The sequence below is a fragment of the Genypterus blacodes genome, unplaced genomic scaffold (assembly GCF_046128005.1).
Source record: "Genypterus blacodes isolate CSIRO-AG114 ecotype Tasmania unplaced genomic scaffold, CSIRO-AGI_Gbla_v1 ptg000281l_1, whole genome shotgun sequence".
Lineage (NCBI taxonomy): Eukaryota > Metazoa > Chordata > Actinopteri > Ophidiiformes > Ophidiidae > Genypterus > Genypterus blacodes.
In genome coordinates this window covers 5,511-28,547 of record NW_027467072.1, presented here as the reverse complement: position 1 = coordinate 28,547, position 23,037 = coordinate 5,511, and the positions used below count along the sequence as shown (strand labels likewise).

The 23,037-nt window shown below is 54.8% G+C and overlaps 2 protein-coding genes across 3 annotated transcripts; one reads left to right on the top strand and one right to left on the bottom strand.

Annotated features, from left to right (window-relative positions):
* Window positions 1–37: 37 nt before the first annotated feature.
* On the bottom strand, window positions 38–2,737 carry LOC143017383 (ankyrin repeat and SOCS box protein 12-like). Of its 2 annotated transcripts, none has more exons than XM_076172077.1 (3): window positions 2,645–2,737; window positions 725–1,495; window positions 38–362 (listed from the first exon to the last, which is right to left on the bottom strand). In XM_076172077.1, exons 2-3 carry the CDS (start codon window positions 1,485–1,487, stop codon window positions 211–213), a joined length of 915 nt encoding a protein of 304 aa, XP_076028192.1. In that variant the 5' UTR covers window positions 1,488–1,495; window positions 2,645–2,737; the 3' UTR covers window positions 38–210. The 2 variants fall into 2 exon arrangements, with proteins under 2 accessions (XP_076028192.1, XP_076028193.1); XM_076172078.1 differs by having other exon boundaries at window positions 2,650–2,699.
* Window positions 2,673–23,037, top strand: pkd1b (polycystic kidney disease 1b). Its single transcript, XM_076172071.1, has 43 exons — window positions 2,673–2,760; window positions 3,758–3,909; window positions 4,548–4,708; window positions 4,798–4,991; window positions 5,099–5,217; window positions 5,327–5,474; window positions 5,558–5,823; window positions 5,903–6,655; window positions 6,738–6,869; window positions 6,945–7,120; window positions 7,247–7,383; window positions 7,479–11,245; window positions 11,327–11,479; window positions 11,564–11,704; window positions 11,807–12,074; window positions 12,159–12,252; window positions 12,498–12,626; window positions 12,727–12,871; window positions 12,952–13,089; window positions 13,406–13,550; window positions 13,631–14,245; window positions 14,453–14,588; window positions 14,679–14,937; window positions 15,027–15,222; window positions 15,507–15,674; window positions 15,770–15,910; window positions 16,091–16,301; window positions 16,392–16,515; window positions 16,819–16,962; window positions 17,045–17,375; window positions 17,981–18,095; window positions 18,229–18,458; window positions 18,795–18,997; window positions 19,086–19,283; window positions 19,385–19,539; window positions 19,649–19,867; window positions 19,982–20,156; window positions 20,229–20,411; window positions 20,592–20,696; window positions 20,781–20,915; window positions 21,015–21,217; window positions 21,422–21,533; window positions 21,695–23,037. The coding sequence occupies exons 1-43, from the start codon at window positions 2,673–2,675 to the stop codon at window positions 22,592–22,594; spliced, it is 12,564 nt and encodes a 4,187-aa protein (XP_076028186.1). The 3' UTR covers window positions 22,595–23,037.

The following is a 23,037-nucleotide window of genomic DNA, read 5'->3' as shown; positions in this document are numbered from 1 at the left end:
TTTGACTAAGGAGGAAATACTGAAACATGACAAGGCACAACCTGAAATCATTCATTTTAATAATCAAATCTACAGGATCCAGCTGTGCAGCACAAACAGGAGAACATGGCTGAGCTCACCGCTGAGCCACCGTTTATGGTTTTAAATTAAGAAATGAACAGAGGAACACAACAACAAATCAAATCAAAGCTAACAAAGTGAGACCGGGAGCTAGAGAAGGGCGAGCGGGAGCTGCCGGTGCTGCAGGAAGCTGATGAGTCTGGGCGGCATCTCCAGCTGCTCGATGCTGTGGATCTTGTTGATCTTTTTCAGGTATCTTCTGACGGCGAGGCGGCACTGCGAGGTCAAGGCCATGGGGCTTCCTGTAGGCAAAGGAGAGGACAGTGAGACAAAGTCATTAAAGAGAGTTACTGCAGAGAGTTCAGACACAATGCTGTCCTTTGATTCTGTGGAACATTCATATCTGCTGATTACCACATGGTTACTAAAGGAGTAAGACACTTGACCTACATAGAGTCTGACCTCCAGGACCTATACACACAGGTCTGAGACCTAGAGGCCATTTAGAAATGCAACATGATGAAGAGGATCTAATCAACACGTGATACATTGATCACGCTCACACACACACTCACACACTCACACACTCACACACTCACACACTCTCTCATGATTCAGTGTGACTGAAGCAGCCCTGTTAGTGTGCATGTTGTGGTGAAAGCACCTCGTTCCCGTAGGAGCAGCTCCACGGCCTCGTTCTGCTTGGTGGACTTCTCGATGATGAGCGTGGGGAGGTAGACGTTTGCGCCAAAGTCGATGAGAAGCTGGACGTACTCCACGCCGCAGCCGTGCCTCAGGCACATCTCCAGCACTGTCTTGGGCTGCTTGTTGTTGTTCAGTTGCATTGCTTCTGTGCAGTTGTAATCTGGGTCGGCTCCGTAGAGCAGCAGCAGTTTGAAACACTCCATGTGTCCGTAAACAGCGGCCAGGTACAGCGGCCCGCTGGAAACTCTGGCACTGGAGCTCCAGAGGGCAACTTTGGAGCGGGAGTTAACTTCGGCGCCGTGGCTGAGCAGCTCCTTGAGGATGGCGACGTCGCCCTCCCTGGCGGCGGTGAGGACGGGGGAGCAGTTGTTGGTCGAGCTGCCGTTGGGGTTGGCGCCGGCTGTGAGGAGCGCCAAGACGCATTCCAGGTACTTCCCACGGACGGCGGCGAAAAGAGGCGTCTGGGCTTTGACGTCCACACAATCCACCACGGCGCCATGAGCGAGCAGGACCTGCAGGCAGCTCAGGTGGCCTTTGGAGACGGCGGCGTGGAGCGGCGTGCCGGCGACGCCCCAGCCGCCTCTGCAGTTGATGAGACTCTTGTAGATTTCCTGGCTGAGCATCTCGTGGAGGAGCCGGTCATCGTCTTGCAGCACGGCGTGTCTGAGCCCACAGATCTCACGGCTGCTCTCTTCTTCCTCTGAGGTCTTCAGGTGGAGCATAGAACCTTCTGGAAGACATGAAGACAGAGGATGCATCCAGCAGAGGCCTGATCACACACAACCACACACACACAACCCCGCAGCTATGGTAAGGCCTCGGTACAGCTGTTACAGAATGGACAATATCAGACTCACAGAGGATTCTGATCCTGAAACTGATCCACATCTGGATGTGTGTGAGCTTTACAAAGACATTTAAATTGAATACAGGATTTCTATTAATACTAATATAAAACAAAAACAATTCAAATGGGCTAAAATGTTTCAAAGTAGCATGCTTTTATACATACATGTCTAACCACCAACCAGCATCAGGAGAATGAATAAGTGTGAGCTCGTGTTTACAGCCTTATTATTATGATATTGATCCGCATATCTGACCCCAGTGTTTCAGCTCCGGATGCTGCAGAGTGACTCTGATGTTCCTGCAGACTGAACTTAAACCGCTCACACTCATGTGGGTCTGTGCAGTGTATGTTTAAACAGTAGAGCAGTGGTTCTCAAACTTTTTCTTTCGCGCCCCCCTTTTACAGATCAGAAGTTTTTCGCGGCACCCGGCACCGGGTTTTATATACACGATATAAAAACCGGGTTCAACCGGGTTTTATGTCGTTTTATACCGGCACCGGGCGAGATAACGCGATATAAATCGTTCCACCCTTATAGGTCGTCCCCGCTTACAGAGGGGATATTTCTTTACATCGGGTGCCGCGAAAAACAAATCTATAAAAGGGGGGCTCGAGAGAAAAAGTTTGAGAACCACTGCAGTAGAGAGAGTTTCTATACATTGAGTCGGATGAGATCATTTTCTTGTACATTTGACCTCCGGCACTCGGTGAAACTTGCAGGCGCGCGCCGATCGTCTGTTCCGTTATCCGCTTCCCGTCGTGACGCACCAAAGCTTCTGATCGATCACGACACCGGTTCGTTTCTCAAACATTTCAGATGTGATGTAACGTTCGGCTCATAGACGCGTAAGGGATCAGACGTAACCGCCGCATTAGGACGCTTATGTGCTTCTCTACACACAAACATGCAGGAAGCGTCCGGCTGCTGCTTCCGCCGATGGTCGATTACACATCAACTGATCCGAGATCGATCGCTTATCTTCGTGTTAAAGCTGTTTACGGCTGTAGTGTTGTGTTTATTTACATTACCTTACAGGATGTGTCACCATCAGCTGCCATGTTCTTCCTGCGTCTTCTTCCTGCTCAGCGCTTTGACGTCCTTCACACTCAGGCGGCTGCATGTCGCCCTCTGCTGGCCGGAGCAGGTACTAACACGGATGTTAAAGTATCCAGTCCAAATGTTTATTTGTACCGCACCAATTATTTAATGTAAAGTAAAATAAAGACTTTACTGAAATGTTTGTGTCAAAACTACGACCAAGAGTTGGGACAGAAAGATTACAGTGAGATTACAGGGAAGTTTTCAGAAAAATGTGCAAATGTTATGAGAACAAAGAGGTGATAAGAGTTCAGTCAGAGGCCTTCAGCTCTGCCAGGTGAAGCTCAAACATCACAGCACTGCAACTTCCATAAATGAGACACACACCACAAAGTATCTCCTAACAGAGTGAGAGGCCTCTGTTCCCCTGGACTGACAGTTGTCGAGTGACCTTCTGTTCCATCGCCAGGCAACCCGGGTGGCATCCTCCCTTCCTCCCTCCCCTCCCTCCCTTGTTCCCTCCCTCCTTTACACCCAGGCTGATTCTTCTGCGTCACAGAGTTTTTGTGAGTCTCTAATGAGGTCACAGTGTTCGTGGTTCAACAGTTTGAGGGCAAACTGCATGAGAACAGAGGACGACTGCTCCCAGCACAAACACACAACACACAACACAACATCACTGATCACACCCTCCTCAGGTCATCACACCAATGAGGCTGCAACCAGAGAACCAAGGAAGTACAAATGGATCTTTATGAAGCACATTTCATACAAATATCAGGCTAGATGCTAAATCTATTCATGCAGGCATTAAAAGTTTCAATGTAGACAAAAGATTAAAAGACAAAGTAGAATAATAAGACAAATATCCACTGCTTTCATCTACATCATCTATAGGTGGTTGATTCAGGGCTCAAGTGTAAGCAGAGCCTATAGGGAAGCTTAGGTGCTGTGGCTCCAGTCAGTCAGAACTACACTGAAGCATTCAGTCTGAACTGTAGAGAGAACTTTGACTTTCTTAACTGAAGTAAGAAAGTATGTTTGATACAAAAGGACCAAAGTAGTTGGAGTAAAAAGGAGATCTGTGTCCTGTTATCTCCCAGGAGCCTCAGTGAGCCAGTCTGCCTCTGTGAGCGTCTCTGTGAGCGACTCTGTGGGCGACGGTGGCGTTCCCCGGGCGGTTTACGACATGCTAATGAGCCTGGACGGGCCTCTTGTGTCCACTCGGCTTCTGTGCCTGTTGCCCAGAGACAAAGTAGGAGTCGGCCAGGCGCTCAGGGAAGTGGCCTTTAAAACAAGCACAGGGCCATAACTCACCCTGTCTTTGTGTGTCAGCAGGGGGGGAGCAGAGTGTCAGAGAGAGAGAGAGGATGAGGACGAGGACGAGGGACAGAGAGGAGGACACAGCGCTTAACTGGCAGCGTCTACAGGAGCTCCACGCCTGACTCTGAGCAGACAGACAGGCAGCTCTGAGGCCACGGGAGAGCCTGGACCTGGGCCGGGATCCGGTCTGGAGGAGGATGAAGGCTCTGCTGTGGAGCTTAGTGGTCTTCATCAGCACAGCAGCAGGTGAGAAGCTCCTGGGATCAGAACTTTTTAGACTTGGATTCTCAAGTTGACCCTGTTAAGTAGGCCGTGTGGTAACCATGGAGAATCACTGACTGCACCGCCGACCTGTGATTCATGCAGCAGCTTCAGGGTGTGTGTGTGTGTGTGTCTGTGTGTGTGTGTGTGTGTGTGTGTTTGTGTGTGTGTGTGTGTGTGTGTGTGTGTGTGTGTATTTCATTGTGGTTTCATTACACAAAACAAAACTGTCTACTGTGAGTGTTTCTATGGTAACAGAACCTTGATTCCCTGAACGTTCCCTCTTCAGAGACGGTTCCGTGTCCAAAGGGTGGGCGGGTCCATCTGGCCGGCCTGCGATGCTATTGGCTCTCTGAGATGACGTCGTCGTGGCCCGAGGCTCAGGCGCGGTGCCGACAGACGCCTGGAGGCGACCTGGCTGCTGCCGGGGGTCCAGACCTCCAGACCTTCATCCAGGACTCTTTCCCAGCGTGAGTCCCTCCAGCACACGGAGTCACAGGACCTCACCTTTACTGAGGTCATGACCTCAAAGAGCTTAACCCGGCTGTGTCTGCGTTAGGAAAGCGGCGGTGTGGGTGTGGATGAGGGCGGCGGAGGATCAGGGTGGAGCAGTGGAGCCGGCCAGTCCTGATTGGACGGGAGGCGGCGAGGGTCAACGTCTCTGTGAGCAGACGGCCCTGGGGACACGGGGACAGTGGAGGAGGACCAAATGTGACGGACAGCACCGCTTCCTCTGTGAGCGACAAGTCACCGGTACGACCGACGCCAGATCACATGAGATAAACATGACTGATCCCGGGGGAGTTCATACCTCCGCCAAGGCCGAGTCCACTCCTGAATGTTAATGTCTCTCTGTGCAGATTGGTTGCCGTCGCTGGACAGTTACCTGACAGGAACGGTTCTCATGAGCGGCGTCTACGCCAGCACACACACACACACGCTGCCCACCGCCCCAAGCATCCGGCCAATCACAGCAGAGGTCAGTGAAGCTTCCACCTCAGAGCTGTAGTTCCATCTTACACTCACACTGATGAAGAGAGCTTCTTTCTCTCCCTCTTCTCTTCTCTCCGTCCCCCTGATGCCCACAGATGCAGCTGTTCCCTGGCCTGTGGTTCAGTCATGCGGGTCGGTTGGTATCGGTGGATCTGGTGGTCCAGCCCGGTCCAGTATCTACTCTGGCCCGCCTTCAGGTCCTGCGGCCATACTGCAGCCCGAGCCAACACCTGGTGCCACCAGGTATCACAGCTAATGGGTCGAGGTTTGGGGTAAAAATTTGGTAAACTGGTTTAACTTCTTCTTCTTCTTTTTCTGCTTTCCAGGTTGCAGCTTCCTGCTGAACCCGTTCAGTTGCTGCTCGGCTGTGCCGCTGTGTAACACCACAGGGGGCTGCAGCGTGGGGCGGTACTGGTGCCACCTGCTGGAGGCTTGCCTGTCCACCTCCAGCCCCTGCAGCCCCTACGACCCTGCAGCCGGAGGCCACAAGTACGACCTACCGCCCAGATACCCTGCAGTACCGCCCTTCTACCACCTGGTGGCTGATCTGCCTCTCAGAGTGAACCCCAGCTCTGAACTGACAACTATAAGTGTGAGTGGAAAGAAAGTGGAGTGGGGAGAGATGAAGACATGAGCTCCATGTTTATGCCTCTGCATGTTGTGAACCCTAGTTGGAGCTTCCAGAGAGGGAGATCCTGCTGTACCCTGATGACATCGTGGCCTTACAACACACCCGACACGCAGGAAGCTTCCTCCACTGTCTGGACGCTGACGTCTCCCTCCGCTCGCCCTGGCGCCAGAGTTACCTCTCCCTCCAGGGGGGTGAGAGGGGAGGCTGGTGGGAGGGGGGCCTCACCTCCCTACCTGAGGGGGGGCAGTGGGTGGACGGGGTGGTGTGTGACCTGAGGATGCTGTCTGTGGACGCTCAGCACAGGAGCACAGGGCGGGACCAGGACGTGTTGGGCTCCACAGGGGCCACGGCAGCCCCTCACACCGGGGCCCTAACCGGCCCAGCTCTGAGGTCTGGGTTTGGGCTTCATGTAGTTCACCCCCCTCCTGATGAAGACAACCAGATCCACGTCCAGATCAACATCCCGACACTCATTGTTGTCCAGGTCTCATCTGGACACAAAGCCACAAGCTCCTGGTCCAACCCAGTGCTCCAGACCGGGGTCCCCTTCCTGCCATCTTGCCCAGAGAAGGTGTCTGATTCCTGGCCGGACTGTGAGAGCCGAGCCCCCGATGCCTGGTTCTCCTCTGTGACTCTTCTGCTGCCGTCAGTGGGAGTGAACTCACTGAACATCACAGCCGTGAAGGAGCAGAGGGCTGAGAGCGTGGGGCTGACGGTCTGTGGCTACCAGGCGGTGAGCGGCCTGAGCGTGGAGCCGCATGGACGCCTGAGGATCCTCACACACACCTCACAGGTCAGAACACACACATCTCATCTCATCTCAGGTCAGATTTCCTCTCACAACTTTGATTTGATACTTTTCTTCTACATCTCAGTCGTTTGCGGCCAAAGTGGAGCTGGGCTCCTCTGTCTCATTCATCTGGGTGATTGACAACCTGGAGATGTTTGCTCATGAAGGAGATTCCTACAGTGTGGTGTTCCAGAAGCCTGCTGAGTATAAGATCAAGGTAAGACAGGAACTCTTCTTCTACTGAGCTCATATTCCCCAGGCTGTCTGAGTGAGACACCTGTGTTTATTCCAGGTAACAGCTTCCAACCCTGTGAGCTCTGAGAGCCAGCAGATCCTCCTGACTGCTGAGGAGATGAGCCCGATGGCCGAGCCCCACTTCCTGTCAGTCAGGGAGGTGGTAGGTGTGTCTGCCACACACTCCTACACCCTCAGAGTCAGAGCGGACGTCTCTCTGGGCGTCACCTTCAGGTAAAGACCTCTGACGTCTCTCTTCATGTCTCTCTTGGTTTGATCCTCCCTTCATCCCGTGTGTGTGTGTGTGTGTGTGTGTGTGTGTGTGTGTGTGTGTGTGTGTGTATGTGTTCTGTACTGTAGGTGGGATTTCGGGGACGGCAGCAGCGAGGTGACGCACACACACGCTGCCCCGTATCAGAGCATGGAGGGACCTGTGGAGAGAGGACAGAGACACGTGTACGTCCAGGACTCGTTCAACCACACTTACTCCACCCCAGGTGAGCACCTGACGACGTAAACACACCTAGGGTCAGGCCAAAGGTCACCAATAACGCTCCAATGTGAACCTCATCATGTGTTTGTGTCTGTGCAGGCGACTACACACTTCACGTTCAAGTCTCCAACCAGTATGACAGCATTGAGACGTCCATGCCGCTGAGCGTCCGTCCTCAGTTAGACGTCCTCCACGTCTCCTCCTCCCGTCTGGTGTCCTCCGTCAATCAGCTCCTCCATCTGGAAGCGTCAGCAGAGCCGTCCAGCAGCGGCCTCCTCTACACCTGGAGCTTTGGTGACGGCACCTTCGGCGTCCACGGTAACGGCTCTAAAGTCGACCACGCCTTTGCGTCTGCGGGCGTTTATAACGTCTCAGTAACAGGAGACAACTCTGTGACCGCGCTGAGCGCCTGGATCCTGCTGGAAGTCATGGAGGAGATCTCTGGATTAACTATAAGATCCAGCAGAACCAGCGAGTTGAATTCTGCTGCACACCTCAGAGCTGAAGCGGCCGCCGGCTCCGCTCTCATCTGGGATTTTGATTTTGGCGACGGCTCCCTGCAGAGGAAGCTGACGCACGGCTCAGTGTCCCACATCTATGAGACAGCAGGGAACTACACTGTGAGCGTCAACGTGTCCAACGCCATCAGCCGAGCTCAGGGCTCAGTCAGCCTGGAAGTCTACAGGCTGGCCGTGAGCGCCGTGCTGCCCACTGAGTGCGTCCTGAGGGGGTCAGACATCCAGCTCAGCGCTCTGGTGAAGGGAAACACATCCACTCTGGCTTTCCACTGGAGCTTTGGCGACGGATCACCTTTGGTCCCTGTGAGGGGAAAGTCCACAACCACCCACAGGTTTACAGAGCCGGGGGTCTTTCCTCTCAGTCTGACCGTGCTGAGCTCCATCACGTCTTCATCCTTTAACACCAGCATCTGTGTCCAGGCTCCCATCACCCACCTGAGTGTGCAGGCGCCCCAGGCTGTGGTGGCGTCCGGACAGGAAGCTTGTTTCAACGCGTCGGTTTCCCCCCAGCAGGCCTCAGGTTACCAGTTTGAGTGGTTTAGCTCCTCCTCCTCCTCCTCCAGTCAGGCGTCAGTGCTGGGAAGTGCAGAGAAATGTTTTGTCTTTGAGGATGAAGGTGAGAAGGAAGTATCCGTCAAGGTGAGCAACAAAGTGAGCCACAGAGCATCCAGAGCGTCTGTGAGGGTCCAGAGGCCTGTGAGTGCTCTGAGTGTGATGCATGATGGTCAGAGCCACACGCTGACCGCCCACACCTCAGCCTGGTTCTGGGTCCACAGCTGCTCAGGCAGCAACGTGTCGGTGCTGTGGGACTTTGGAGACGGATCTCCAGAGGAGCAGAGGAGGAACGTGTCTCACGTCTTCTCCTCCTCCGGTCTCTTCACCGTCACCGCCCAGGCTTCCAACGCCGTGAGCCGAGACACCGTGACTCTCAGGGTCCAGGTTCTGCTTCCTGTGTCGGACCTGACGCTTCACCTCAGCCGGCCTTATGCCGCCGTAGGAGAGGAGACCCTCATCACAGCTGTGAGCGGTGCCGTCAGCACCACAGGGTTCTACTGGACCGTGGACGGTTTAACCACAGCCCAGCAGGGAAGCCATCAGTTTAGATTCACTTTCCCCAGACCTGGAGTGTTTCAGGTGAGAGCCACAGCCCAGAATCAGGTGAGCAGGAAGGAGGCGGCCGTTCTGGTTGAGGTGTTTGAAAGAATCCAAGGTCTTCAGATTGAATGTCAGAGTGTGATGAAGGCGAAATTCATCCCAACCCAAGAGGAAACGCTGTTTACTGCTTCAGTCACCAAAGGCTCCAGCGTGACCTTTGACTGGCTCGCTGCTCACACACCCACACACACACACGTGACCGGAGACGGGCAGACGCTTCATCTCTCAGCTGAAACACACGGAAACATCAGCGTCCAGCTTAGAGCCTCTAACAGGTTAGGCCACGCCTCCACCGTTCTCTCTGTGGTGGCGGTGGAACGAGTGACAAGCGCAACCGTGACGACCCAGTCTGACATCCTGGCTATGGGGAAACCTGTCAACTTCTCTGTTTCCGTAGTAACCGGGTCTGACCTCCAGTACTTCTGGTATCTGAACTTTGACCTTTCACCCCTGCAGACACCGGAGCCGCTCCTCCTCCACACTTTGACCCATGCAGGGACTTGTTTTGTGGAGGTTTCGGTCCAGAACGTCCTGGGCTGCAGCAACGTCACCAAACAGTTTGAGGTCCAGGAGGAGATCAGGGGGGCCGACTTTGTGATTGACGGGAAGACACGGCCCCTTTACATCAGCACACACACTGCAGTTCCCCTCCGGGGGCTCGTCCACGAGGGCAGCCACCTTCACTGGGACTGGAGAGTGGATGAAGGTGCCAAACACACACCAGGGGCCAATCAGACCTTTGTCTACACTTTCACACACGCAGGGACGCACCAGGTGTCTCTGAACGTCTCCAACAGGCTCAGCTGGCAGACGCTGTCTCACTCTGTCAATGTCCAAGATGCAATCAAAGGTTTAAAGATGAACGTGAGCAAGTCCACTGTCTGCACAGAGGACAAAGTTGTGTTCAAAGCAGCGGTGACCAGAGGAAGCAACGTGAGCTTCAGTATCACGTTCAGCAACAACCGTTCAATTCAAGACGCCAAGGAGGGACAGATCATGGAGGGACAGATCATGGAGGGACAGCTCATGGAGGGACAGCTCATGGAGGGACAGATCACGGAGGGACAGATCACGGAGGGACAGATCATGGAGGGACAGTTCTCCACTCTTAGCCTTCCAGCTGGGACACATTGGGTCACAGTTAAAGCCCAGAACAGCGTCAGTGCCGCCCAGGTGACTTCCAGCCTTGTGGTCTTGGAGCGGATTGGAGGTCTGAGGCTGGTGAACTGTTGTTCTGAGGGTCTGGAAGCCATGAAGGAGATTCAGCTCAGGGCAGAAGTTCAAAGTGGACATTCAGTCACCTACACTTGGGTTCTTGGTTTAGAGGGGGCGGAGCCATCCCGGGCAGAGGGACAGGAAGTGACCTTGTCTTTAGCGGAGAGCGGTGTGTTGTCTGTCAGTGTGGAGGCCAGTAATGGAGTCTGCTCTGAGACGCTGAAGGACACAGCTGCAGTCCAGCGGCCCGTCAGGACTGTGGAGCTTCTCTGTGCTTCACAAAGCGTCTTCACTGGATTCCCCGTCTGGTTTACTGCTAAAGTCGACGGAGGGAGTAACCTTAGCTTCCACTGGGAGTTTGGAGATTCCACTGGATCGTTGGTCACAAACACGAGCTCAGCCAATCACACGTACCGTGTACCGGGTACATACAACGCCACCATCAAGGCCTTCAACCAGATCAGCCATGTTCTCACTCAGCTTCATGTTGAGGTGAAGGAGCTCCTCTGCTCCAGGCCTCAGGTCTCTCTGGTCCTGGACAAGGCCAAGATCTTCAGATCCAGACCAAGATACTTTGAAACAAGTGTGGACCTCAACTGCTTCGCTTACAAGACCACGTACCTGTGGGAGGTCTTGAGACAGCCGGACTGCACTGAGACCTGGACCCAGAATCCAGTCTTTCTTAGAAACCAGACAGACGTGACTTCAGTCGGTCTCTGGCTCCCAAAGCAGACTCTGGAAGTGGGCCGGTACTGTCTGGTGTTCACAGTTTCATTCCAAGGAACTCCTCTGCGTGTCCAACAAAGGGTCCAGGTCTCAGTGATCCACTCCCCGCTGGTCGCCGTCATCAAGGGAGGCACGCGGCGACTGTGGCCCAGCAGCACTGACCTGGTCCTGGACGGCTCGGAGTCTCAAGACCCCGACGTGGAGCCGGGAGGGGAGGAGCAGCTGTGGTATCACTGGAGCTTTGTGACCCAGGTACAGGCCCCCGATCACAGGAACCTTATGTTACCTCACCTTATGCCACAGGGGTCTGGTTTGTTACTGTGTTTGTTTCAGAACTCAACAGAGCCTCAGGTTGTGGGTCCATCCTCTGGGAGCAGCAGCAGCCTGGTCACGCTCCTCAGCACTCACTTACATCCTGGCCTGGTTTACCTGTTCACACTCACAGTGCACAAAGCTGAGAGGGACCCTGTCTCCACCACACAGACCGTGAGTGTCCACACACACACACACACACACACATTCAGCCTTATGGTGCTAATACACACTCCTGAACACACACTCTGTCCCCAGGTGACTGTGTGTGAGGCTGCGGTGTTTCCCGTCTCTGTGGAATGTGCTTCCTGCTCCGCCCGGTCTTCTCCGGGCCGCCTCAGCTCGTCCTCTCCCACCGTCCTCTCTGCTCAGTGTGGACAGTGTGATGATCAGGCTCAGGTCACTGAAGCTCACAATACACAAACAAGAGTGTGAACCTGTTTATGCTCAAAGGGTTAAACAGCAGCACTTCCTGAAGTCCACCTCTGTGTTTTCTTGCAGTACGCTTGGACGGCTGTGGACCAAAGCGGTCTGAGTCTGGACCTGGATCCTGCTGCCCGGTCCCCTCACCTGGTGGTCGGTCCAGGCGTCCTGCAGGACGGGCAGAGTTACACCTTCAACCTCAACGTCTCCCAGCCCGGCACGGGTCGCTGGGGCAGCGCCGGCCTCACACTGCAAACCAACCTGCCTCCACAAGGGGGCGCATGTGAGCTGAGTCCAGAGTCAAACATAGAGCTGCTGGAGACCAGGGTGACCTGCACCTGCTCAGGTCAGAACAAAGTGCTGTCAGAACAGAACCGCTCAAACCCAAACCTGTCTGTCCCCTGAGTGAGCTGTGCCTGTCTGTCCTCAGGGTGGCGTGATGAGGACAGTGAAGCCTCTCAGCTCATCTACACGCTCCAGGTGGCTCCCTGTCAGCACGCCTGCCCCCTCCTCACACTCTACAGGTGAGTAATGATCTCAACTCAGGCCTCTCTGCTCGTATCCAAGACAACCCTGACCATCAACGGCCCAGGTGGACACACGTTCATGTAGATGTAGGCGCTCAGCTGGAAATGCAACACAGAGGCACCAAAAACAGTGAAAATACTGAGATACTGAGATTGAATTAGGGTGCCATGGATCCGATCTGAGCTGTGTGAGGTGTAACAGTGAGAAATCAGTGTTTACTGTAGTCTGGTTTCCTCCTCAGGGGCACTCGCTCTACGTTTGGCAGCCTGGTTCCTGCAGGAAGTCCTGGACCAGACAGAGGAACATCACTGATCACAGTTACTGTGCTGGTAGAGGACGACCTCGGGGCAAAGGTCACGGCTCTGAACAGGTGAGCCATCTGGTGACAACCAGTCAGTCGCATCATTTGGTAGCCACTAGATTGGCAGCAGAACCCATGGATGGTACTTCACGGTCATTGTTGTTCCCAGGACCGTGACAGTTTATGCAATGGACCAAGTTGGCAGTCGGTGGCTTAGAAACAAAACCCAGACTGAGCTGTGGGTTTTAGTCCAACATGGCAACCCTCAGGAGATCCTCTCCTACTCTGTGGCCCTCAGCAGCCGGCTCAACCAGGTAACACCGCCACGCACACGTCTGGACACATTGCATGCTGGGACTTTTGGGGTCAGTAGCTCTCATCCACTGTTCCACAGATGGCCTCTGCTCAAAGTGAACGGGAGCTCAGGGACAGGAGGGAAATCAGGGAGAATGTGACGGATGCCCTCACCTCTCTGCCCATCTCCTCAATGATGGATGTTGATCAGATCAGTTCAGCTTTGGCTCAGTCAACTGTGAGTACACATCATCATCATCATCATCAGCATCATCAGCATCATCAGCATCATCTTCATCATCATCACCATAATCACCATCTTCATCACCATCATCACCATCATCTTCATCATCATCATCTTCATCACCATCATCACCATCATCATCGTCATCACCATCATCATCATCATCATCATCTTCATCACCATCATCACCATCATCTTCACCATCATCATCATCGTCATCATCATCATCTTCTTCTGGACCATCACCTTCATGTGTCCTAGGGCTTCTCAAAGTGTTCCTGGTCTTGCTCTCCTCTCCTCTCCTCTCCAGGCCGTCCCCACTGAGCTGGCTTGTGAGGAGCGTCAGGAGAAAGTTCTAGCAGCTGTGGGGAAGATGATCGGCGTGCTGGAGGCTGAGAGGAGTGTCGCCATGACACCAGCGTTGGACACAGAAAGGAACCTCCTGGCTGTGATAGGTGCTGTATGTAACCAGGCTGACTGGCTGTGTGCTGGCTTGTGATTGATGGGCTCTGTTCTGATCCCGTCGCCCCTCTAGGTGGCACCCTGGCCGCTCTGTCTGACTCCTCTGCTATGGCTCTGTCGGCGCTGGATCACGCTGGGACGCTCGTGCGCTCTGTGATGCGTTCACGTGTTTCCGGCGAGGCGTCGGTTTCCCTCTCAACCCGTCACATCAGCACGGCGGGTTTCCATGGAGACCCCAGCCACCTCCTCTGCACGGATGCTTCACAGGCCGCCGCCCCCCCGTGTCAGTTTCACATCCCCGCTTCTCTCGCTGATCACCTGAAGAATGAAAGGTCAGAGGTCATGCAGGTACTCTTGAATGTGGATACGGCGTCGCTCTCCAACCCTCTGCTCACTCAAGCCGACCCGCCCATCTCCACCAATCTGGTTGCCATGGAGTTCACCACTCCTCAGGGTCAGCACATACCGATCCAGGACCTGGACCCGGACCAGGCCATACGGGTCACCCTGCCCCACAAGCTCCACCCGGGACAGAGCGGCGTGGGAGGAAGTGAGAATGAGACCAGTCCAGGAGGGATTAGAGCCCATCTCCCCACTGAAGGCTGGTTGAACTTCACGGTCAAAGCTGTAGATGGACTGGACCATCATGCAGGGTTGTACATCTCCTTCAGCTTCAGCCTGGCTCCAGGTAAAGTTTACTTCCTTTGTTCGGCCCTGGAAAGGTTTTAGGTTTTGTCTCCTCTGTTTAGTCTCAAAGTGTTCTGAGGTCAAATCCCCCCATGGTTCATCTCCAACTCTTCTTCAGGTGGATCAGGACCCCACTGCATGTCTGTGAGCTTCTCTATGACTCATTCATGTAAACAACATGTTCTCTGCCTGTGTGTGTCATATTTAGGAGCCGGTGCAGTGAGCCTGGGACACGTCAGCGTAGCAGTGAGTGCTAACGCGTCCCAGGGTGCCCTGCTGAGACGATGGCCGCTGTCTCTGTCCACAGGAAGCTGCAGAGAGGAAACCGTTTTCCTGTCTCCACTGTGAGTTATGGATCTGTTTCTGTCCAATGTGATCACTTTCTTCTGATGGACGCTGTGCAGATGTGATGGTGACTTTGTCCTCCGCTCCAGTTTGAATGGCAGCGAGGGTCCGGTCTCCGTGGGCCTGAAGGCATCCCTGGCCGGTCCCGGGGGTCCGGTCCAGGTGTCGGCCTGCGTGTTCAGCACTGTGTGCCGGTACTACAGTGTGAAGGAGGGGCGCTGGTGCAGTGAGGGTCTGCAGCCACTGGAGGGCAGCAGCCTCCAGGCCGTCCACTGCCTGACCCGACACCTCACCGTGTTCGGGGCCAGTCTGTTCGTCCACCCGGGGGCCGTGGTTCTGCTGCCACCGGTACGCTTTCATACTGTTTACCTAATTATAAGCAAACATTCTAGTACTGTAATGAAGTATTGTTACTTGACACACACTCTCCTCTCCAGTCAGGTGGTCCGGTGCGTAACGTGTTGGTGGGGATGGTGTGTGCCGTCCTGCTTCTCATTCACCTGCTGCTCGGGCTCGCCGCCCATAAGCTGGATCACATGGACAGCCTGAGACTCAGCCAGGTGCCTCTGTGCGGCCGGCCGGGCCTCTACCACTACAGGGTGCTGGTCAAGACGGGCCGGAGGCGAGGAGCAGGTCAGCCAAGGGTCCAGATTAGGTTCTCACCTCCAACATGGAGGAGATGCTGCTGTTAGTCTGTTGGCATTGATTACTCACAAATACCTCAAGTGGTTTTGATGAAGCAGGAGCAGGACTGAGGCGGGACACAGAACATGTTAGTGCCTGTGGAGGTCAAACACTGGGTTCACTTACCGGTGCCTCCAGCTTTCCTGTGGGTCCCGCCGATGACATTCAGTCCAAATCACTGATGTGAATAAAAAGAATCTTTTATCTTGATGAAAGGTGGATTGTCTCCTCAGGCACGTCGGCTCATGTGGGCATCAGTCTGTACGGACTCAGCAAGAGCGGCTCTCGCCACCTGCAGAGGGACGGAGCGTTCCAGCGCGGCAGTCTGGACCAGTTTCACCTGGAGACCGACGACAACCTGGGGGAAGTCTGGAAGATCCGCCTCTGGCACGATAACACGGGTACGGTGTGTGTGTGTGTGTGTGTGTGTGTGTGTGTGTGTGTGTGTGTGTGTGTGTGTGTGGAGCTCAGGCCCATCCTGTCTGTGTGAACGCAGGTCTGGACCCGTCCTGGTACGTTCAGCACGTGGTGGTCTGGGACCCTCAGACGGACCACATGTTCTTCTTCCTGCTGGAGGACTGGCTCTCTGTGGACAACCAGAAGAACCACACGGTGGAGAAGGAAGTACTGGCCTCATGTGAGCAGCACCACGCCATTACTATCAACAGATACTGATGTGGGTTTCTGTGGTGGGAATGAGAGTGAGGAAGAGGAAGCTACAGTTTGTGGATTATTGATCTCAAATCAGTTAAGGAAGGAAGGCAGGAACCATGTGAGGAATGATGGAAGGATGTTAAGGTGCCTTGCTCTCCTCCAGGTCCCGAGGAGCTCGCCCAGTTCCGGCGGGTCCTCTCCTCCCAGCTGACCTTCGGGATGGTGGAGCGTCACCTGTGGGTGTCGCTGTGGGAACGCCCCGCCCACAGCCGCTTCAGCAGGACTCAGAGGGTGGCCTGCAGCGCCCTCCTGCTGCACCTCTACCTGGCACTGGGGGCGCTGTGGTGCGGCGCCGTGAGCTCTGAGGGCCACAGGTGAGAAGCTGCAGCCTCAGGGGCCTCTGATGATGGAACACCGTGATGATGATGATGATGATGATGATGCTGATCTGTGTTGGTTTACAGTGGGCCAGTGTCTGACCAGCAGCTGATCGGCATGGAGACGGTTGCTGTGGGGATAACTATTGCTGCTCTGCTGTTTCCTCTCCAGTGTTTCCTCTGCTTCCTGTTTAGAAAAGCTCACCGGAAGGTAACTTATCAGGCTCTCTCTCTCTCTCTCTCTCTCTCTCTCTCTCTCTCTCTCTCTCTCTCTCTCTCTCTCTCTCTCTCTCTCTCTCTCTCTCTCTCTCTCTCTCTCTCTCTCTCTCTCTCCCCGATGTCCTGCCAGGTTTTGTTCTCAAACAAACTTATCTCAGTGTAGAAACAGAGCACAAGCCAATGTTCCATACACAGAAATGCTGAGTGTGTGTGTGTGTGTGTGTGTGTGTGTGTGTGCGTGTGTGCGTGTGTCTGTGTGTGTGTGTGTGTGTGTGTGTGTGTGTGTGTGACCCAGATAACAGTGGACATGTCCGTCCCTCCCTCTCCTGTGTGTCACTCTGTGGAGATGGACGTTTACCTCGGACAGTCTCATCTCTGCGCTCCGTCCTTCCTCTCTCTAGCCGACTCTTCCTGCCCTGCTGGAGACAGTCCATCATCCGTGAGAACACACACACACACACACACACACACACACACACACACACACACAGATTTGATCCCATGTGTCCTCCTGGTCTCAGTTACTGGAGAGCAAAGCGTTTGACTCCAGCATCCTGGACTTCTGGGCTGCGTCTGGCTTGGCGCCTCCGAGCAATGGAGGAAGTGAAGAGGAGGGTGTGAGGTCGTGGCCCTCTGACCCCAGCCTCCTGAACCCCCCAGTAAGCCCCCCCTCCAGCACCGCCCTGGGCCCCGGCCGACTGCTGAGGAGGAAGAAGGCCCTGATGCAGCTCCGCCTGGCCTCGCCTTCATCACCTGACAGCGCTCGTCTCCCTCACACGTACACGGCCCCCCTGACCCCCCGCACGCCACAAGCTCACAGCCAGAACCTCACAACAATTCTGACTTTATCTGGTGAGAAACATTCAGACTCTCAATCACATGGTTCAATTGTCCACTCTTCTTCACTGTACATCTCACTGTACATCTCACTGTACATCTCACTGCACATCTCACTGTACATCTCACTGCACATCTCACTGCACATCTCACTGTACATCTCACTGTACATCTCACTGCACCTCTCACTGCACATCTCACTGTACATCTCACTGCACATCTCACTGCACATCTCACTGTACATCTCACTGCACATCTCACTGTACATCTCACTGTACATCTCACTGCACATCTCACTGTACATCTCACTGCACCTCTCACTGCACATCTCACTGCACATCTCACTGTACATCTCACTGCACCTCTCACTGTACATCTCACTGCACCTCTCACTGTACATCTCACTGCACATCTCACTGTACATCTCACTGCACATCTCACTGTACATCTCACTGCACCTCTCACTGTACATCTCACTGCACCTCTCACTGTACATCTCACTGTACAATCTCACTGTACATCTCACTGTACATCTCACTGCACCTCTCACTGCACATCTCACTGCACCTCTCACTGCACCTCTCACTGCACATCTCACTGTACATCTCATCTCACTGCAGAGGAGGATCTGCTGATGTCCATCGCAGCTGCAGCCGACGAGTCCCCAGCCTCCAGCAAGCAGACGTCCAGTGCAGACAGCGGGCGAGACTCCCCGCAGAGCAGCTGCTCGCTCTCGTACGGCCGCGTGCACGCACACACACACGCACACACACATATACAAACACACACGTACACTCAAAGTAAAGGGAGAGCATTGACGACATGCTATCCATCCATCCTGTGTAACTCAGTGTCTCCTCCTCTTCAGACGGAGCGCCTCCTGCAGCAGCTGGTCGGAGCCCAGTGAGGATGAGAAGTCCCCGTACGAGGACGAGGACATCCAGAAGCCAGACCCGGGGTCGTATCCCTCTCCGGGCTCCGTGTATGGGACGGGACTGAGCAGATGTCCCTCTGTGGTGTCCATTGACTCTGTGGCCAGCACCTTCCTGCCCAGCCCCTCCCCCGACTCCACGCGCTCCACCTCCACCACACGAATCGGTCAGATCCTCTGCCACCGCACAACCACAGCACCAAGCACAGCTCATTTGATTCTAGGTCAAACCTACAGACCCTGGTCCAGGTCCAGAGACTGGCCGGACCTTCGTTACTCTCTGCTGCCATCTAGTGGTAACCTCATGTTATCAGAGGTCAGAAGCAGGCAGAATTGTTGTCTATGTCTCCAGAATAATGTAATAACTTGAAAACTATGATCCAGATCCTCCTCAGCATCTCTATCATGCTCCCTGGCCTCCTGGTCCTCCTCTACACAAGATATCATCTAAATCCAGCCACATCTTTCTTCATCCTGCGCTCATGTGTCCCCCCCCCCCTCAGGTGTGGCTCGAGGTGGGCCCTCCTGGCTCCTCCCCCCCTGGGCTCTGCGTGTGCTGTACCCCCTGGTGTTGTTGTTGCTGGGCGCCTGTCTGTCTGTGGTCGTCCTGTACGGCCGCCTCTTCTCCAGGCCGGTCTTCCTCATGTGGCTGATGTCGGCTCTCTCAGCGTTCCTCACCTCCGCTCTGCTGCTGGAGCCTCTCAAGGTCTCCTCACACACTTCTGAGAGACGCTTCAGGCAGCAATCATTTCATCGGGTTTATAGAACACTAACCCTCCGTCTCCCACACTCAGGTGTGTGTTCAGGCCGTCCTCCACACGGCGCTGTGGCGGCCCGTGGACCCAGAGGCGGAGGACTATCTGGCCCGGGAGACCACGGTGATAAGAGCAGGAGGAGAGCAGGGGGGGGAGATCCGGCCGCCGTGTGGCTACGGGCTGCTGCAGGCCAAGGAGGAGGCCCGCAAAGTCCGAGCTCTACGATCGCTCATGAGGGTACGGAGCAGAAGAGTCGCCATAACAACCAAAACCTACATCTATGTCTACTTTGTGTGTGTGTTGATTGCCTTCTTCTTCTTCTTCTCCTGGCTGTGTAGCAGTGTGTGTGTCAGCTGTTGTTCCTGCTGCTGGTGCTGATGCTGAACTACCAGGACGGCCCAGAGCGGCTGCAGGCCCGACTGCTGCGCTCTGCCGTCACACGCCGCCTTCACAGAGCAGCCACAGGCGTCCCCAACCTCACCTCCCTCAGAGAGTAAGAGAGCAACCACACCCTCTGTACAGAGCTCCTAGAGTGGCAGCTACATGTCCAACTCAGAATGTGTAAAGAATGATGTCACCGTGTTTCTCCTCTCCTGGTCCAGCTGGTCGGATGCAGATCGGTGGTTGGAGCTCAGCTTGGTTCCTCACCTGCACCAGAGTCCAGAGCTGCTGCTCGTAGGGACGCCTGAGCTGCAGCACACACACACACACACACACACACACGCTCCCATCACCACCGAGGCCGTCGCTCTGGGTAACAGCAGCGTGGCGACGCTCCGCCTCCTGGCTGACCTGCAGGTGGCCGCCTGGACCAGGACGCAGTGAGTCTCAAGCCCAACCCCCTTCAGAGCCACTAAAGCTAACACACACTAGAATCTGCCTTTAAGTTCTGTGTATTGATTGTGTATTGATTGATTGTATTTGTCTTCCCTCAGGTTTAAAGTGGTTTCCGTGGCTTTCACACACTACCACAGAGAGTCTGGTGTGTTTTTGTGTGTGTCCCTGCAGCTGGACTGGACTCAGACACGGAGGATCAGTGCCTCCCTCTCCGTCCATCCGCTCTTCATCCCTTCATCTTCTTCAGGCGTGGACCTCCAGGTGGCGCTCACGGTAAGAAACGCTCACATGGCTCCGGCACGGTGAGAACAGGATGGAGTCACAGCTGCTTCATGCCTCCTTCAGGTCCTCCTCCTCCTCTCTGGCCTCCTCCTCCTGTGTGCAGAGCTGGTGTCCATGGCGACTCAGCGTTCCCTCTCTCTGTCCCGGGGCCGCCGATGGTTCCAGCTCCTCCTGGCCCTGTTGTCCGTGGCAACTTCAGCGCTGCAGTTCTGCTTCCTGTCCCGGGCTGCTTCCTGTGTTACCAAGGTGACGAGCGGACAGAGAGTGAAGTTACAACCAGACCACACTCAGAGTTCATACCTCCACCAAGGCCGAGTGCACGTATTTGTGTCCTCCAGCTCAGATCAACCGCTCACACAATCATAAGCCACTTCCTGAAGGCGTTGTTGTCTCTGGATGATTTAGATTCTGTTCCGTCTCATCTAGCTTCGATCCCAAACAGACGACTTCATCCACTTCCACAGCGCCGCCCTTCTGGCTGAGGCGTCCTCTCAGGCTGCGGCTCTGCTCCTCACTCTGCTGCTCCTGAAGGTGAGTGAGCGCTCTGCCCGCCTCGGCCCCGCTCGTCCTGGGCTTTAACCCTGTGCTGACGGCGCTCTGGTCTGCTTCCTGCAGCTGCTGGGGACCCTGCGCTTCGTGAGGCGGTGGGTGGTGATGGGCCGCGTGCTGCACAGAGCCTGGAGGGAGCTGAGGGCGCTGATCGCCGTGCTGCTGCTGCTGCTGCTGCTCTGCGCTCACGTGGGGAACACGGTAAGACAACACGCCAGCAGAGAACCAACATGAGATGAGTTCTTCCCTGTCCAACATCCACCAAACCTCTCTTTGTGTGTTCGTCTCGTCTGTTTCCAGCTCTTCTCCGGTTCTGTGGAAGGTTTTCTGTCCGTCCGTCAAGCCGGCGTCTCCGCTCTGTCCATCCTGCGAGGTCGCTTAGTGCTGCAGAGACTGTGCAGGGTCCACCCGGTCCTGGGCCCCCTCTATGGGCTGGCTCTCATCATGGGGGGTCTCTGGTTCTTAGCCAGACTCTGTGGAGCCGCTCTCCTCCGCACATACAGGTATCACACATGAGGACTGATCTTCATCTCCTTGTTCCTCTCTTCTTCTTCTTCTCTTCAGGCCTGTAGGTCTGTGGATGGACCCTTATGGATCCATGAACACGTGTCAGAGCCTCTAAAGACTTAAGTGTCTTCTTGCTTTGCCCTTTGACCCTGAAACCTGCTGGAGTCCAGAGATTGATGTCCTTATTGCTCCTCCTCCAGGGCAGAGCAGGCTCACATGTACCGGCCAACTATGGAACCTCAAGACTACGAGATGGTGGAGTTCTTCATCAAGAGACTGCGGCTGTGGATGGGACTCACCAAGGCCAAAGAGGTAAAGGGGGTCCCTGTGCTGCTTTGACTCCCAGGATCTTTGAGAGAGTCTTTGGAACAATTCACGCAAAACACGCTAACTGCACTTGTGACTCTGTCCAGTAAGTGGCAGCAAATTCTCCTTCCTGTTTGCGTCTCTCTCACTCTCCTCCCTCTGTGCAGTTCAGACACAGGGTGAAGTTTGAAGGCATGGACGTCCCCCCTTCCCGCTCCTCCCAGGAATCCCGTCTGTCCACGTTGTCTTCCGCCCTCCCCTCCTCCTGCTCCCCTTCCCTGTCCTCTTCCCTCTCGTCCCCCCGTCCCCTGTCTTCCTCTCTCTCTGTGAGGTCCGAGGATTCGTCCACATCTGAGCCTGTGTTTGACGTGCAGCTCTACCTGGACCGCCTGTCGCCGTGCGTCGCCGCCCTTCTGTCCCGTTTCGACCGGGTCAACCAGTTAACCCAGGACGTCCAGAACCTGGAAATGAAACTGGAAGAGGTTCAGTGCAGGAGGAGGAGGAGGAAGAGGAGTAACGACACAGAGACCAGTGCTGGGAGTGTGGGAGAGTCGGGGGAGCCAAAGGAAGTGGGAGGAGAAGGAAAGGGAGAGGAAGCTGGAGAGGTTAGACGCAGGAAGACGGGCTTCCTGCTCTCCAAGCCTCGCATCTCCCTTCCATCCTACTTCTCCTGCAATCCCTCCGCGCTCCACTCCTCTTCTGCTTCGGCCTCCATCTTGCCCCGTACAAGGAGCTCCTACTCTGAGTCTGAATCATCTCCGCTCCAGCTTCAGCCGCCCGCCCACCTTCATCCCTCTGAAGCTGTGAGCCGATCCCCTGGGTTCAGAGGCTTCCCCAGAAGAAGAGCCTGGCACTCCGGCTGCTCCCATTCGGCCGACGCAGCTCAGAGAGTCGCTCAGGCGGCGGCGGGAGTCTTTCTGAGCGGAAACGGAGGCGACGGCTCTTTAGCCAGCATGAGACCCATGAGTGAAGAGGAGGAGAGGAAGCTCAGCGGTGACGGAGCTCCTGTGAAGAGGAAGGCCTGGACCTCTGAAGGACCAGACCCCCCTCTGAGCACAGAGACCTGATCCAGACCTGCACACATCTGAACAGGATCAGTGTGTGTGTGTGTGTGTGTGTGTGTGTGTGTGTGTGTTTGTTCTTCTATCAGAGCGATTAGATTAAAGACCAAAGACCTCTGGACGGGGAAACAGCAGCTGAGCTAAGGTTAAACACCTGTGTGTGTGTGTGTGTGTGTGTGTGTGTGTGTGTGTGTGTGTGTGTGTGTGTGTGTGCTTTTAGTGTAAAATGTGGATTTATGAGTCACGTTGCATGAAGATGAAGATGAAGATGAGGAGGATCTGCTCATGATGAATAAGGAGAGATGATCGTAAACATCAGGAGGAGGAGGAAGAGGAGGAGGATCTGTTTATGGATCTGTTCTCTCTCCAAACACAACAACATGTAACACTTCAGAATTGATGATGTCATTTTGCAGCAGCTGTCACTGCCTCACTTCCTGTCAGTTTGT